The sequence below is a fragment of the Strongylocentrotus purpuratus genome, unplaced genomic scaffold (genome assembly GCF_000002235.5).
Source record: "Strongylocentrotus purpuratus isolate Spur 01 unplaced genomic scaffold, Spur_5.0 spur5_contig_837, whole genome shotgun sequence".
Taxonomy (NCBI): Eukaryota; Metazoa; Echinodermata; class Echinoidea; order Camarodonta; family Strongylocentrotidae; genus Strongylocentrotus; species Strongylocentrotus purpuratus.
The window spans coordinates 758283-775621 of NW_022145543.1; the positions used below are offsets into that span (position 1 = coordinate 758283).

Sequence of the window (17339 nt, forward strand, 5' to 3'; positions counted from 1 at the left end):
GTTAAATAACTGTTTGCTGCTCTTATGAATTATTTCAACTTCAGACATGACTGAAGAAGATGTCAGGAAGTACGAACAGCGCCTCCAAGCGGAGACAAACCGAAAGGTTCACCAGGGTCTAGAGAGAACCTCAAGTAGAGATTCCACCGATGCCGGAGACGACGACGAATTTGCCGATGCCGTGGAGGATCAAAGCGATCTCGCCCAAGGAGGATCATGATGAAAGCAAATCTTGTTCGCTTAGAGAGGCAGGACACAGCTTCCATTTAAAGAACATTACTAATGAGAGATTGGAGAGAGTATTAGAATATATATGGTGAAGGTTACCTCTTGAAGGACAGACTTGTTTTCCAGAGAAATATATACATGTGAAAGATCTGTAACAAAATAAATGCAATGTCTTGTGAAGTATTTTATGAATGAAAAGTTGTCAAGGTTATTGTCAAGGTCAGATAAGAGAGGAATCACAATACAATGAAGGTCTTCTTCCCTTTTTTTTTCTCCCTCTCTTTTTGAAGGACATGTAGAAGGATAACTTAATATTTAAGGTGAAGTAGACCCATATCTCATCACTATGCAGCGAATATCTTTGCCTGTTAACTTTCAAAGGGTATACAAAGAAAATGTCAGGCGGTGCTAGAAAAATATTTCCCAACTAATAGATGAGAATTCTGTTTTCATGTTCAGTATTTTTTCCTCTCCATCGACCCCTCCCCCAATCCACCTCTGATAGCAATACGTTTTACCATTCTCAGATAAGAGTGATTCAATTGAAACTAATCATTGAAGTCTCTAAATAGGCAATGCAGTGTACGATATGAGATCATTATTTTTGTGTACAATTTGGATATATTTCAATTAATTTTTGTTTCGTTTTACATTGGTTTATTCAATTTTTTCTTCCAATTATGATTGAATGGAAAATAGATTTATTGTTGCCAACTTGAGGAATGAAAAATGATTAATTTAGAAAATTTGGTTAATGAAACAAAGTCTTTGGCATGTGAACTCTGCAAGACAGCAGTAGCATTGGCTGATGTAATTTACCCTCAAATACAGGAAATCATGGATAGAATGTGGAAATATTGAACATTATGACCCCTGAAATTGAACTTATTTCATTTGGATATCCTTTTCACTACAGAGATGTAATATTACCTTGAAGTTCCTCTACGAGGATGATATTAGTAATGGGATTAAACCCAGGGGAACAATAGTATTGGACACACTGGCTCTATCTTACTTCCTTCCTTTCACATAAAGACATAAAGCCAGAAGCTAGGGCATTAACTCTTTATAAGTATAAAGTATATAATACCCTTTTCTAACTGCACTCTATCGGAGTCACACCGATGAAAATACCGATTGCATTTTCCTTATGTAAACAAAGGTGAAACCGCAGTTTTCCCCCTGTCGGTTTCTAACTGCCGGTGAAATTCACTCGCTGTGGCGAGCCCTTGCCGGAAGTGAAGAATTATTACGTAATTATTAAGCCCGCGCTCCATCTAGCTAGCATGCAGCTTGTTCAACCATAAGTCAACAAACACAGCTGGTTACGGTAAAGCGCGCGTATACTGCGACCTTTGACCATTTTAATCGCTGTTTTAATCGCCCTTTTCTCCCGAACGTTTTCTAACTGCACGTTTCATCGGTGTCACACCGATAGAATGAGAATTTCTCCTGCTCTAGAGCAGGAGAATTTAATCGCCTATTTCTCTTCTTTTCATCGGCTATTTAATCGCCTTTTTCTCCTCTGTTGCTTTCTAACTGGCACTTTCATCGGATGCGTCCGGATGCATCCGATGAAAATCGGTGCAGTTAGAAAAGGGTATGAGTTAATGCCCTTCTGGCTCCAAACTGTTATATATATCGTCCTTGTTTTCACGAAGTGACGGTAGAGAGGAAAATCGTAACGCAAAGTGAATGCAATTTTTTTTCACTACCGTCACTTCGTGAAAACAGCGACGATATGTATATACTTACATATATCCTACCTCTTGTGTTTCCTTGTGAATGTTGAGAGCAAGAAGGGCATTGACCCTATATTAAGGGATATGGGTTAAGGCCTTTCTTTTTCTCAGGGTAACGACTGTAGTTGTGATTGAATGTTAGGTTACGTTTAGGGTTAGGGTAGCATTAGGACCGTCCAGGGATATCAATACATATGGTGCAGTGTTTGATTTGTACCTTAAATGTTGTACAGCATCCTTTAAATTTCAAATACTTTGCACTAACTGCATATATCACGCTATTACCTCATTTAGTTTGGTATGTTTTTTATACAAAATTACAGTCGTTATTTAGGCTCCACAATGAATCTCTCATGTAGGTTTTAGGGTGATATTTTAAACGTGATGATGCACAAACTACTGATTTAATGATTGGTCCTCTCTGAGATGTACATCAGTAACAAAAAGAGCATACAAAAAGCCGTACATGGATCGCTGTTCAATCTTACATCTTATTATCATGTGCGATGTGTATGCTATGTATAAATTATGTCAGGGTAATTTGTTCTCGATTTGGCCGTGTATATTGCAATATTTGTTTGCTATATTTGCACTTATCACAATCAAATTATGTTGGGCAATGTAATTTTGTTTCAATTTCTTGTTAAAGATTGTAATTAGGAGGGTGTTTATAATCTGTTTTGGTTAGAGGTGTTTGGATGTAATCTTTCAGCGGCTTTCAGTATTTCAACTTTATTGCTTGTTTATCATTTGTAGGGCAAGATGCTCGTGAATTTATCTTGCCATATGACAAGGTTTCAATAAGCTCCAATGGCAAATGCGATGTAAATTGTGCAATCCTTTGCTTTCTTTCTTTCATATTCTTTCTGAATTATTCGTTCTAGATTATAGTCCTAAAAATATCAAAGGTTGGTGTATGTAAAGAAGAATGTTATATTGATCAGTTATGTGATCAATTAAATCTATAAAATGATGATAGTAATGGAGTAATACAGAGAGACCTTGTTAATACAAACCCGAGGACCAAGAAAATTGAAAAATCACCTTTTCTTTTCCCTTCAAATTGACACCCTGTTATAATCAGGGTGATAAAAGCAGTAGAATACAAAGAAATAGGACCAGCAAAATTGCTTTGTTATAACGGATGTCTGTTTAACATACCGGTGTTCTTTAGGAAGTGGTTCTACTGTACGGGCAAATCCTGTTACAAGGAAATGTAATAGATGGATCTCAGAAACATGGAATATTGTTTTAATAGTATGCAGGAAAACAACACAGGATACTTGAACTTTGTAGTGCATATCTCTGTATGTAAAGCTCATGTACATGTGTAGATGCAATCAAATGCATATGTAAAATGAGAAATTCTCCATATCACATATAGCTCTCCAAATCTCAATTCGTGTAGCACGCCATTTTTTTTTTGGCGTTCAAATTGCTTGGAAGGGTACCTCCAATGATCCTCATTACCAGGTCCCTCGGAGAGGACCTAAAGCCATCGGCCGTCTGGTTGCTTACTTACAAGCATTTATGCTTTCTTAGCAGTCAGGTAAAATAACCACCAATAACCAATTATATTGTACAACTCCAGGGACCCATTTCACAAAGCCTTTTTTCAATGACAAATGACAAAAATCAGTGACAATTCTGCTGATAACCAATCAAAAGCAAGGATTTCACTAGCTTATAACAAAAACTGTCATCTGTCACTGATGACTAGTTTTGTGAAATGGGGCCCAGAACTAGATGTATTAGCATGACAAATGCAAAAGATTCTTGTATGCAGTTACTATTTAGCTATTTTAATATACCAAGAATAGAAAGGGTCTTTTAGGTTGGGTCATTCTGAAAACAAAACTTTCAATATTGTTATGTGCGATTATTTAATTTAGTATACAATTCATTTGATAATGGTTAACTGATGGTAGACATTTGTGGATGCTTTACTAGGCCTTCACTATACACTTCTTACCCATTTAGATGACAACTTCTGCTCATTGTTGTAATTCTATAGTTATCTGTTTAGGAACCACCTTTTGTCATTAAAGGGAAGTTGCAATGAAGTGGAAAATACATGTATATAAAAACTATTCATAGTGCCCACTCCCATGAAATATTTCAATTTGATGCCCATTGTTAAGATGGGGTATCAAAGGTTTAATACTATGTCATTGAATAATTGAGCTTAATATATCGTCCTTGTTTTCATGAAGTGACGGTAGTGAGGAAAATCGTAACGCAAAGTGAATGCAATTTTTTTTCACTACCGTCACTTCGTAAAAACAGCGACGATATGGTACAATGTTCTCCAAAAGAGATATTGACTTGAAAAACGGAATGTTGTACTTTTAGATACATGTTGAAAATACTTGTAATACTTGACCACATGTAAATCAAAACCCAACATTGGGTTTAATCTTGGTCTGAAGTTAAGCTTAGCCTTTTCATTCACCTTTGCTCAAAGTAGAGCTTGTCCCACTGGTCATTGCTACAGAGCTAAAGATCAAGTTGTGGAGTCTGCCCTGCCCCCAAAAATGCCAACGCCACACAACTTCATGGATACGATGACCCATAATATCAATCTCAACTTAGAAGCCATTCTTAAGGTTGTGACTTAAAAGAGGGAGGGGTGATAAATATTGAATGCCATCTCGGCTGCGGCGTTCACATGATGAGAATGATGAATGTTAAGTTTTATGAAGAAAATTTAGACCAAGATCCAAGTGTTCCCTATGTGAAACATGATATCGAGCCAGCATTGTCTCAATGAATTTTCAGAATATAGACCTATATTTAAGATGGGTGTGTTTTTTTTTGGGGGGGGTGGGGATGTTGGTCTTATACCATATAAAATATGCTAGTTTTACAGATTTTGTAAAAATGTATTATTATGCTGAAGGTTGATTAAGTTTGTGTGCAGGAAAGGGGATATTATCAGGTGGTGCTTTTCATTCTCCAGTTTATGATTAATGAGATGATATCTAATATTTTTCATACAAGTATATTTATGGCTATTCTTTGTCAAACAGTCGCCTAGGTTTCTGTCAAGTGTAGGGCATAATGATACATTAAATACACACACACACACACATACATGTTTATATATATCGTCGCTGTTTTCGCGAAGTGACGGTAGTGAAAAAAATTGCATTCACTTTGCGTGACGATTTTCCTCACTACCGTCACTTCGTGAAAACAGGGACGATATATATATATATCCTCATGATGTAGTGAACATTGATAAAAAGAATATTGGTTATTGGAAGCTCTGAATCATTTGTCATCTTGTGAATTGAGATTGAAACGATATTTGTTAAACCAAATTAACTTTAACAGTGATGTATATACTTGAAGCAATAACACAACGAGAAAGGTATATGAAAACAGTTGAGTAAACATTGAACATTTATTTTTTACATCAAATTACTTGAATATGGGCTCAAGTTGAACCAACCATTGCTTTCTTTATATTAAAGAAAGAGGATAGCAAAATTTGGGATTGACGAATATGATTTTAATTGTTATAGACAGATGCAAACGTTTTGTACAAAGGAAGATGGGCACTAAAATGTTATAATATATTTTGTTAATCATTGTTTGAAAATGTAAAGAAGTAAAAGCTTTAGTTTACACAACAGATGGCAATGATGGTATTGATATGCAGCTCATGTTTAACATCAATTAAAAAAACAAAAACGATAATTAACGTTTTATTGATTTCAAAACACCTAATATACAAGGAAAATGAATCATACTTTAATATTTGTTCATGTACATGTAAGGTTTTTCTACTCCGAATACGACATTATCATCTCACTGAATCCTTCCCAGCTTTGTTAAGAACTGAAGAATCTTCCATTGTTACCAGATAAAAAATGACTTTGATTTTTTTAATGAATGCTAATGCTGCTGTGGATACTGTAGAAATCTGATCGCATTTTCCTCTTTTTTCCCCCCTTTTGATTGGCAGTAGGTTTTTAGAAATCAGAAGGATTCAGTATGAACATTTTTTTGTTTCTCAAGTAAAATAATGTTTAAACTTTTTATTGAAAATTGTCAAAAAGCCTATATCAAGAAAAACCTTGCACAGAAATGTGTATGATTTAATTTAGATATATATATATATATATATATCAATTATTGATTGTTTTAGTATTGTATTGATTTGGATGTTAAGGTTTACTAATCGTGATACTTGGACACTGTTTTTTTATATACAGAAAGCCAGACGATAACTTTTAAATAGTTTCATTTGGGCAATGACGAAAAATGTATTGCAGTGACTAAAAAAATATTCTTTTTTTAAAGCCCAGTGAAATGTGAACTGGTATTATTTGATTGTGATTGCATAACAAAGAAAACAAAATGTAGGCGTTTCCCACTTCAACACATTCAAAGATATTATTTTAATATTTAGTCGCTGAAATCATTGAACGCTTTTGAAAATATATGTGTAATTCAACTATTTCAACTTGATTTGAAATTGTTAGCATTGTTAATCCTCCAACAAACTTTACACTGGATTAGTTATAATCATTCTTACTCACAGTTTTACATATTGTTTGTAAAGGAAGTGTGTATGTGTATTGGGTTTTACAGACATGTATTAATCGTGTATGACCATTAACGTCTATTTAGTGACCTCTCTCCGCATCGTCTAAGAAACATGACTTTGTTTTGCCCCGGGGTCCATCAGCTTCAAACCGCCTAGAATAAAAACCAGTTTGTCAGGCAAAGAGCTGACTGCAATGCACATTTCTTTCCTGGAAACGTTTTGCTTGTTTGTTAGCATCAAAGCATCTATCAATAAGCAGCCATTCTGCAAGGTAATTATGACTATTGCTGAAGCAAGTGTAACTGAAATGTGAAAAGATATATTGGCTAATTCCTTTTTTTGAAATTTTTTTTTTTCCTTCTTTCTTCTAATAACATCCATTACCATTTCCAACATTACAGAGGGTTCTACTAAAAAAAGCATTTATTCTTCGTAGTATACCGGGCCATCTGCATCAACACAGTAGTGGGTTTCTAACTTAGAAAAAACTACCAAAATGATAGTTCACAAGAAATAGTAACCTTGGTGAACGTATTCATTTCAAATCTTCTTACAGAGTATTATTTTGTTTGCTGTTTAATATCATTATTTATCAACAAGTACAAATATATAGATTTGGTTTGGTGTAATACGACTTTAGAATGGTGTAGTTCAGAGGAGAACATAATTAGAATATGATGTGTAAATATTTTGTATATATATATATATATATATATGAAGCACAGACAAAGCATATCTCATGTCTATTGAAAAAACCAAATGAATTTATCGAGTAATAAAGATATCAAGTATTTCTGGAAGTAACCTCGTGTCTATAGCCTCTATACTATAGTGGGTAGTCGCATTTGGAGTGTCTCAGAATTTCCAGTGCATATAAAGTGCATATAAAGTACTTGTAAAATGTCACCAGAGGTATCAGAAAGAGGGTAGGAGCTGCAACAGCCCCCATAATAATACTCACATTTGTATAGCGCTTAATTTTAATTATTATTACCCCGGTCATTTGATTCAAACGCTTATCCTCAACTGGTTGTGCACACACTCCGCTCCCTGAGGAGTATTCCGGCCAGGTGCTGTTTTAAGAGGGCACATGGTGCCAATCCAACTACAGGAATGTTTGCATTCTACCGGGTTCCTATTTAATACCTGGGCAGGCTGGGTGGAGAGTGGGTGGAGAGTGGGTACATCATTGGGCCGTTGATCACATGGTTTGCGGATTAAGTCCTGCCGTGGTGCTTAGGTCCTTTGGCATTTAATACCTGGGCAGGCTGGGTGGAGAGTGGGTACATCATTGGGCCGTTGATCACATGGTTTGCGGATTAAGTCCTGCCGTGGTGCTTAGGTCCTTTGGCATTTAATACCTGGGCAGGCTGGGTGGAGAGTGGGTACATCATTGGGCCGTTGATCACATGGTTTGCGGATTAAGTCCTGCCGTGGTGCTTAGGTCCTTTGGCATTTAATACCTGGGCAGGCTGGGTGGAGAGTGGGTACATCATTGGGCCGTTGATCACATGGTTTGCGGATTAAGTCCTGCCGTGGTGCTTAGGTCCTTTGGCATTTAATACCTGGGCAGGCTGGGTGGAGAGTGGGTACATCATTGGGCCGTTGATCACATGGTTTGCGGATTAAGTCCTGCCGTGGTGCTTAGGTCCTTTGGCATTTAATACCTGGGCAGGCTGGGTGGAGAGTGGGTACATCATTGGGCCGTTGATCACATGGTTTGCGGATTAAGTCCTGCCGTGGTGCTTAGGTCCTTTGGCATTTAATACCTGGGCAGGCTGGGTGGAGAGTGGGTACATCATTGGGCCGTTGATCACATGGTTTGCGGATTAAGTCCTGCCGTGGTGCTTAGGTCCTTTGGCATGACATATTCTTTCTTGGAGAGATGTGTTATTTCTTAAAATAACCGTTGTGTAATTGTCCGAAACGTGGAGACCATCTTTTACTTTGAAACTGAAAGATCTAAAAATTCTTATCAGAACTATAACCACAACATGTATACCAATCAGATGAGCCTCTGTAAACATTCCCCCCGCCCCTCGCGGTGCTACGCGACTAATCGGGATATCTTACAACTTTGGAGCCGGGATGATGACATGCGAGTCCTTCGGAGCGCTCTTGCAGAACTCGTCCCACGATCCGTCGTAGATCGCCACGTCCTCCTTCCCGACCACGTAGGCCGCGAGCGCGATCGTGCACGCGCTGATGCCCACGAAACACGAGCTAACGAGAGGCTGTGTGAGATCGATACCCGCCGATTGAAAAAGTTTGAGAATGTCTTCCCGCGCTACCATGCGGTCGCTATCACTACGGACCATGCTGCTGAAAGGAACGTTGATCGACTTCAGGATGTACCCCAACGGCAAGTCTAGAAACAGAAAAGCAAAACAAATATTTGAATCAGTTATATGGAGCTTTGTCTTTCTAGCTTTCTTAGTCTTAAAATCCCTTTCGCCCTTTTCTTTTCATTTGTTGTCCTTCTTTTTATCGCTCTTTATATCTTCTTAACATACTTTGATTTTGTTTTTCGCATCATCTCATTTTCTTCCGTTCTAGACTAGAAAATCCATCTTTTCCTACTACTTTCAATTTACATAATTTGACTATGTTTGATATTTACCTCTACTTCTTACTTATATTTTTACCATTAATTCTAGGTCTACGTCTTTTTTTATGTCTACTACTACTTCTACGTCTATTTCTACGTCTACGTCTATTTCTACTTCTATTTCTACGTCTATTTCTTCTTCTACTACTACGTCTACTTCTACGTCTACTTGTACTTCTACGTCTACTACTAATTCTACGTCTACTGCTACATCTACTACTAATTTCTACTTGTACTTCTACGTCTACTACTAATTCTACGTATACTGCTACTTCTACGTATACTGCTACTTCTACTTTTATTTCAACGTCTACTTCTGCGTCTTCTTCTATGCTAATTCTACTACTGCGTCTACGTCTACTTCTACGTCTACTACTACTTCTATTTCTACGTCTACTTCTATGTCTACTTCTATTTCTAATTTGCTACCAAGTCTATTTCCACTTCTACGTCTACTTCTACGTCTACGTCTACTTCTACTTCTACGTCTATTTCTACTGCTACTTGTATTTCAACGTCTACTTTTTACATCTACTTCTACTTCTACGTCTTCTACTACATCTACTTCTACTTCTACATCTACTTCTACTTCTACATCTACTCCTTCACTTCTACGTCTACTACTACTAATACTGCTACTTTTACGTCTACTGCTACAACTACTTGTAATACTATGTCTACTTCTACGTCTACTACTACTGCTACTATTACTTCTACGTCTGCTTTTACTGGTACTATTATTTTACGTCTACTTCTACGTCTTCTTCTACGTCTACTTTTACGTACTAAGTTTAAATCTACGTCTACTACTACTTCTACGTCTACTACGTCTATTTCTACTTCTACGACTACTCCTTTACTTCTACGTCTACTACTACTTATACTGCTACTTCTACGTCTACTGCTACAACTACTACTTCTTCTACTACTTCTATGTCTATTTCTAATCCTACCTCTACTTCTACTTCTACTTCTACGTCTACTTCTACGTCTACTTCTACGTCTACTTCTACTTCTACTTCTACCTCTACTACTGCGTCTACATCTACAACTACTTGTCCTACACTGTAAAAAAATAATAGTCGAAATAACTTAATAAAATTGAGGAAAAAATTGCCTTATTTTTATTAAGTTAATATTACCTACGGCATCTTAAGTAGAATTTACTTATTTTGCTGAATACATTTTTACTCAGTTAAATCGAGTTACATTAATGTAAATAATTTAAGTATTATAATCATTTTAGATAATTTAAAAAAAAAACTATGATAGGATTACATATTGCACGATTTGGTACCCATCTAATCTAACAAGTAACATCCACTACTTCTATTTAAGATTAATCACTAATCACTCTTTAAGATTTAACCGTATATATATATATATATACCACCATCACAAACTATTACATACGCTTCAATTCGACACATATTGAAAGGCTCCAAATTTTATATATACTTGATCGTAGCATCTTAAAAGGAAAATTGGTTGACAATTTCCTGAAATATCAAGTTTTGATTTGTTTTGAACTGGGTAACAATTAAAAATTGTCTTGTCTTTGCTTAGCCATGTTAAATGAATTAGTAAATGTTTTAAAGTCCTTAAATTTTGATTCAACCACAAAAAAGAATAGTTTTATTTAAAAAAGAGTTTAATTTGGTCTTAATGAATATTTATAAATTATGTAAATACTTCTATTACGCACTGCATCGGTCCTTACTTTAAAAAGATAAAAAATAATCAACATAAATTGTTTGAGTAATACGTATAATTTCTGATTTTGAGTTAAAATTACTAAATTAATACAAGCTGCAATTACATAAAGTTCTTATGTATTTGATTTTACTTAAATATTCCACGTATGTTCTACTAAATTGAAAGTTTGAGTTAGCATGACTTAAATTTAGTGCGTAAGTGGCAAAACTAATGTTTTCAAGTAAATTCTACATGGAAAAAATACGTAAAAATTACCAATGAACAAATTCTTTTTTACAGTGTAGTAAGTCTACATCTGCGTCTGCCGCTACTTCTACTACTGCGTCTACGTCTACTTCTACGTCTACTACTTATACTGCTACTTTTACGTCTACTGCTACAACTACTTGTAATATTATGTCTACTTCTACGTCTACTACTACTTCTACTTCTACAACTACTTGTGCTAGTAAGTCTACATCTGCGTCTGCTGCTACTTTTACTACTGCGTCTACGTCTACTTCTACTTCTTCGTCTACTGCTACAACTACTTGTACTATTATGTCTACTTCTACTACTACTGCTACTTCTCGGTATCCTTCTACGTCTATACTTCTACTTCTACGTCTACTTCTACTTTTACGTCTACTTTTACGTCTACTACTACGTCTACTACTAGTCTTCTACGTCTAGTCTAAATCTACATCTACGTCTACTGTTACTTGTACTTCTACGTCTACTTCTACTTCTACCTCTAATTCTACTTCTATTTCTATTTTCTATTTTCACGTCTACGTCTTCTTCTACTTCTACTTCCATATAATTCTGCGTCAAAGTCCTTTTTAAACTCTACGTCTATGGCTACTGCTACAACTACTTGTACTATTATGTCTACTTCTACTACTACTGCTACTTCTCCGTATCCTTCTACGTCTATACTTCTACTTCTACGTCTACTTCTACTTCTACTACTACTCCTACTACTACGCGTACTTCTACGTCTACTACTAAGTCTAAATCCACATCTACGTCTACTGCTACTTCTACTACTTCTTCTACTACCAATTCTACGTCTACTGCTACTTGTACTTCTACGTCTCCTTCTACTTCTACTTCTACCTCTACTTCTACTTCTATTTCTATTTTCTATCAACTTCTTCGTTTCTTCATTTCTGTTAACCTCTTCACATCTTTCTCTGTTTTAAAAAAAAAAAAAAAAAAAATTTTTTTTATTCATGATACGTGTCTAATCCTTCTTACAGTTCTAATCATTCTCTTTCTCTTACTAGGCCAAATAGAATCCATACTGCCGTCGAACCATTCCGGTTGCCTACAATCAATCAAAGTGAAATTATCCGTCTTCTGGTTTTCCAAAACCTCATCGAAATTCTTGAGGAGACTGGGGTTAGCCGGCTTTGCCGAGAAAACCCGCTGGTCGACCACCGACTCGTCCCCGCTCTCGACTGCGTAACCATCTTCCTTCCACTGCTTTAATCCTCCATCCAGAACCGACACCTTTGGCAATGTTTGTAAGTGGGTTTGAAGGGGGAAATGAGAAATGCCAATATTTTTCTTTCATACATGAATTTCAACATAATTTCTGTACATTCATTATCATTACTATTTTTGCGTTGATTTCAAAAATGTCGTTCGAGATGAGAGAACTTTATTAAAAAAAGAGGAGAACGAAATTACATATTGAAAATACTAATATAATAATCTTAATTTATATGGCACTTGATACGAAATACCGTCTCTAATAGTATTGCTTTACATATATTATCCCAGCCATCAGATTCATTCGCACATAATGTGCACCATGTCCACTCCCTGGGTAGTATTCCTACAATAATTATGGTCACCGTAAGGGCATATGGCTATGACTTAAACAAAGGCTTTCGTCATCCTATCGTGTCCCCATTTATCTCCTGGGTATGGAGTGGAAAATGTAGGTTAATGCCTTGCCAGAGGACATTAGTGCCATGTCAGGGGTCGAACCCACGACCTATGCATATCAAATCAAGTGCTTAAAATATTCGACTATATGACACCTCTACACGATAGAGAAATAAAGAAAGAAGGTCTTAATATATGACTTCAAATTTAACGACAATTTTGTATTTTTTATGCAAAATGATCAATCAAATCTTAAATTGATCTTGCCAATGGCTCTCCTTTATCATTTGCAGCCCCCCCTCCCCCCTCTCCCTCCCCCTTATCTCTCTCTCTCTCTCTCTTTCTCCCTGCCTGTATCTTTCTCTTGCTATCCTTTTCTGTCTATCTCTCGTTTTAACTAAATAGCCCGTCACAGTATTATTCCTCTCAGTTTTATTCATTTCACTGTCTATTTCTATTTTCCCCTTCTTCCTCTTACATTTCCCTGTTTCACCCCCCTCCTGTTTCTCTCTCTCTCTCTCTCTCTCTCTGTCTCTTTCTCTTGCATCCCTTTTCTGTCTATTTCTCGTTTTTACTAAATAGCCCCTCACAATATCATTCCCCTCAGTTTTATTTATTTTACTCTTTATTTCTATCTCCCCCTTCTTCCTATTTCATTTCCCTGTTTCAACCCCCGTCTTCTCCTTATGCCGCGGTCATACCTTATCATGACCAAACAGTCTGAACATCCACCATGTCCGCGGTGCTGACATCATACGGAATATTGGGTCATTCTCGTACACGATGACGTGGGTCTCGTTGTCGATGCCGAGCTCACCGACGTACCTGTCATTCAACGAAAACTGGTAATGCTTCTTTTCAATAATGCCTTCCGCGATTGCTGATATCGTATACATTTTATTTTTAGACAATATTATTAGTACACCCGTTCAAAGAGTATACGATAAAGTAAACGCGACACTTTATTATACCAACTTCGCTTGTCCTATACTGTTTGAAAAAAAAAATACATACCGGAACAAACTAAAATGCACAAAGCATAACAACAACACAAAACAACTATCTGTAATGAGGTCATAGTTTTTTTTCTTTTTACAACGTTCTCAAATTCATAAATTTCATAAATCCCATAAGAATTTATATTGCAATGCCTTTGAATAATTATTTGAAAAAAATGATAAACGTATATGTTATTATATCAATTTCATCTACATCTACGTTGATTACCAAGTGTTTAGAACGTCACATCCGGTGTAAGGTGAACATTGCCTCATCGTTTATTATTACTCATTACATATTACTTATTAAAACAAATTTAACTTCAAAAAACGAAAACTCGAAGAAAAAAGGAAGAAAGAAAACAAGACAATCTATAGGGGCGGGTAACAAAAAGACGACGTTGGGCTAGTTACAGCTTGTACCAGCAATAGATGATAGAGCCCATATCGAACGGAGGTGGGGGGGGGGGGGGGGCTAATATCAAAAGAGATAGAACGATCTATATATACCCTCTGGCAACTAAACTCTAACGCCCCTTTTTTTTAATATATAATTTCTTTGTAATATGAGGAATGGCCGAGATAAGTGGTCAAATGGGTGTGCGCAGTCCATACCCGTTCCTCTGCCTGCTTCTTTCAAAACTCCAATTAAACAACAACAAACAAGAACATCCCGTTCCCTGAAAACACAATCAAAATAATTATGATAAGGAAATACCTGCATTACAAAGTAAAATATGGTTTTATTACATCGCTAGAGTAGATCTTTGTTGATTTATTTAGTCAAGAGTAGAAAATATTACATCTTACTATATCCGTCCGCCCCCCCCCCCCCCATTACAGAAGCAACACAACACACTCTTTAGTATCATCCAGACGACATTTTCCGATTGTATTTGACCTTTAGAGTTCAAAGGCATGACCCCAGCGTACAATTTTCCATTCTCGCACCTGCTCGCACCCGCAATGCACGATATACAGTGCGTCCATGCAGCAAAAACGAAATCGAGAATTATCCATGTTTTATCCTAATTAAATCACAGTTATAATTAATTAATAAATGACACATATTTGTAAAGCTTAGATCCTCTTCTTTCATTTGATGCAACTCTTATGATGCATATTTCACGCATGAGTGATTAAAAACAATTTGAAGAGAGGAAACCAAAAAGTCATTTGGATTTGAATTTCAAGGAAGGAATCACATTTCTAGAAAGTTTAATTTCTGCCCTTTCATATGACACCTTAATCAGGAAAAATGAGCCAGGAATAACAAAGTTCTGTTCCGCGTTTAAAGTAGTGCTTGCATTTCCATAATTTGATTAAATGAGTTCGTTTTCACTGGCTAATTGCTGTAGCAACAAACAGGGTTGACAAAAGAAGACGAAAGACTTGATGCGTGGCTGATCGTCAACGAAACGGATTTAAGTCTTTTGTTAACTCTTTTTGTTGCTACGGCACGCAGCCAGTGCAAACGAACTCGTTTAATCAAATTATGGAAATGCGATTTTAAAATCAATTGTAAATAAACGTGCAATATTATTATTCAGAAATTTCAAGTCTGGATCCTTTGTCTGCTTCAGTTGATTAAGTCATGGTTAAGTCAATAAAGTAAAATTACCACATACTTCGAAGAGCTGAGATGTGTGTGCGACTTAACAGACGATTTGATGATTATTTCACTTACTTTGCAAAGTTTTCGGCGGACGGGAGTGTGAATTCAAGGCGGGAAGTTTTATCTCGGCACTGGTTGAGATCGAAATGGACCGACCCAGGTACGTGTTCGGTCTGGTAGGCGTCTCGGCCCTCGGTCATGATACCCAGCCACGTGGCATCGATCACACGTAGTGTGCATGACGTCGACGATGATAACGATGACGACGGCGAAGTTTGTTCACCTAGAGCATCGCTCAACCATTTTGTGCTCACCAGCGGTGCGGATGCAGCCATGTTTAGACTGATTCAGTTTTGTGCACTGAATAGTGTGTATAGCAAATGAGCGAAAGAAGAGGCTGGCACTGCATATCAGACAGATCATTTATGTATGTCCTTTTATCTGTTTACAAGTTGTGTTTGCCCAGCGCGATTGTGCGTCTTCACTTATCTCACTGTTATGTTAAACCTCAGTCACACCCACCTCCAATCCAGACAGTGTATCCAGGTGATAAACATTGTGTAGAGCATTTTCCTCGCACCCCAAAGAGCTTCACAATAGGCTATTTTCGTAATATAATCAAATTTAATGAACAAATCTTTGTTAAGTACCTCGTTACAAAAGATTTCATGCATTCACCTGGTACGAATAACATGTTAGGCTATATTCCAATGGCCAGAATTCGAATTGCATATTATACAGGCTCGCTATTGTTAAGTAGCACAAGCCGTAAATGTTTGTCCAACCTGCATACGTTCACAGTAACTGTTGACACGCTGTGAACGTCGACCATAATACGCCGTCAGACTTGAGTTGAGAGGAATTTAAGTTGGCAGGCTCGATCGGAGAGAGAGAGAGAGAAAGAGATAGAGGGTGGGGTCGGTGGGGGTGGGCTTCGGTGGGCTGTACAACTGAAGAACTCGAGCCGCTACAAACGACCCCATATCGACTCCACACCGACCGATCGCTGTTCGCCGTTGGAGATAACGTGACCGGTCTCTTGTTGGACTGCTGTTGGTCTCGTTGGTGTGAATCGGGTATATTAGGGACTTTTAGATTCGCACGAAGACAATAGGTCTATGCTACGATCGACGTCCTTGTAATGCACTGCCTTGAATGGACGTCACACGTATCAGTCCACGCAAATCTAAAAGTCCTTAATATGGACGACGAAAACTACAACGAAAAAATATCACGGATATGAACGGGGTTTGTTATATAAATAAATGCACAGAGCTGTAAATAATGTGGACATGCTTCAAACGCGATCACACATCGTTGTGTCAGGAAGAACTTGGAGTAAAACAGGGGCAATATTACCATAGCATTGGAATTTGAGACTGGTAAAAAAAGGATTAAGGTATGAAATACGACTGATTTAAAGCATAGTAAGTTTAGTAATGTAGACCTGTTTAAATCGATGGATGTTAATACCGAAATCCCTTGCTCCCGAATAACTAAATTCACACTTAACATCTACGGGTGAAATGTGGCTTAAACCTGTGTTATTGCTATTGCTATGTCGGTGAGCCTTTGGCAAGCTCTCAGTACGTCATTGGGAGTAGATTTCGTGCAAGAAATAGGCAAGAAACGGAATATATAGCCTACTTCAAAGATAAAATGAAATACGTTAGTAAACTAACCGTTCTATAGGAAGGAGAAAGAGAGATCGAGAGAGAGAAAGAGAGAGAGGGGGTGGAGAAGAGTGATTAAGAGAGAGCGGGCGACAGTTAGGAAGTGTGAGAGAGAGAGAGAGAGAGAGAGTGTGTGTGAGAGAGAGAGAAAGAGAGAAAGAGGAATTGTTAGTAAAAAAAAATACATCACTAAATATTAAACGAATGTCATTACCAGTGTATTATATCGAGAGACCGAGTATTATCAGGTAAGGTATATTTATAGGTGCATCATTAGTCATTTTCTTTATAAACAAAAAGCAGTGTCGTTCAACAAACTAAATATACTC

The 17339-nt window shown here is 37.0% G+C and overlaps 2 protein-coding genes and 1 long non-coding RNA gene across 3 annotated transcripts in view; 1 reads left to right on the forward strand and 2 right to left on the reverse strand.

Annotated features, from left to right (window-relative positions):
• The window catches only part of LOC100889203 (cytoplasmic phosphatidylinositol transfer protein 1), a 62958-nt gene extending 61966 nt beyond the window's left edge, over positions 1–992 (forward strand). Inside the window, exon 10 of the mRNA XM_030986285.1 lies at positions 45–992. Coding sequence (XP_030842145.1) covers positions 45–220 — 176 coding nt within the window. The 3' untranslated portion in view covers positions 221–992. The remainder of the gene's footprint in view (positions 1–44) is intronic.
• A 5199-nt stretch (positions 993–6191) lies between these two features.
• On the reverse strand, positions 6192–8213 carry LOC115924249. The gene is made up of 2 exons (XR_004064233.1): positions 7785–8213; positions 6192–7671 (listed from the first exon to the last, which is right to left on the reverse strand). It is a non-coding gene; the product is annotated as an uncharacterized LOC115924249 (long non-coding RNA).
• Positions 8214–8529: 316 nt separating this feature from the next.
• Positions 8530–16237, reverse strand: LOC579216 (thiosulfate sulfurtransferase). Its single transcript, XM_779344.5, has 4 exons — positions 15410–16237; positions 13426–13549; positions 12115–12343; positions 8530–8893 (listed from the first exon to the last, which is right to left on the reverse strand). The coding sequence occupies exons 1-4, from the start codon at positions 15670–15672 to the stop codon at positions 8595–8597; spliced, it is 915 nt and encodes a 304-aa protein (XP_784437.2). The 5' UTR covers positions 15673–16237; the 3' UTR covers positions 8530–8594.
• Between the last annotated feature and the right edge of the window lie 1102 nt (positions 16238–17339).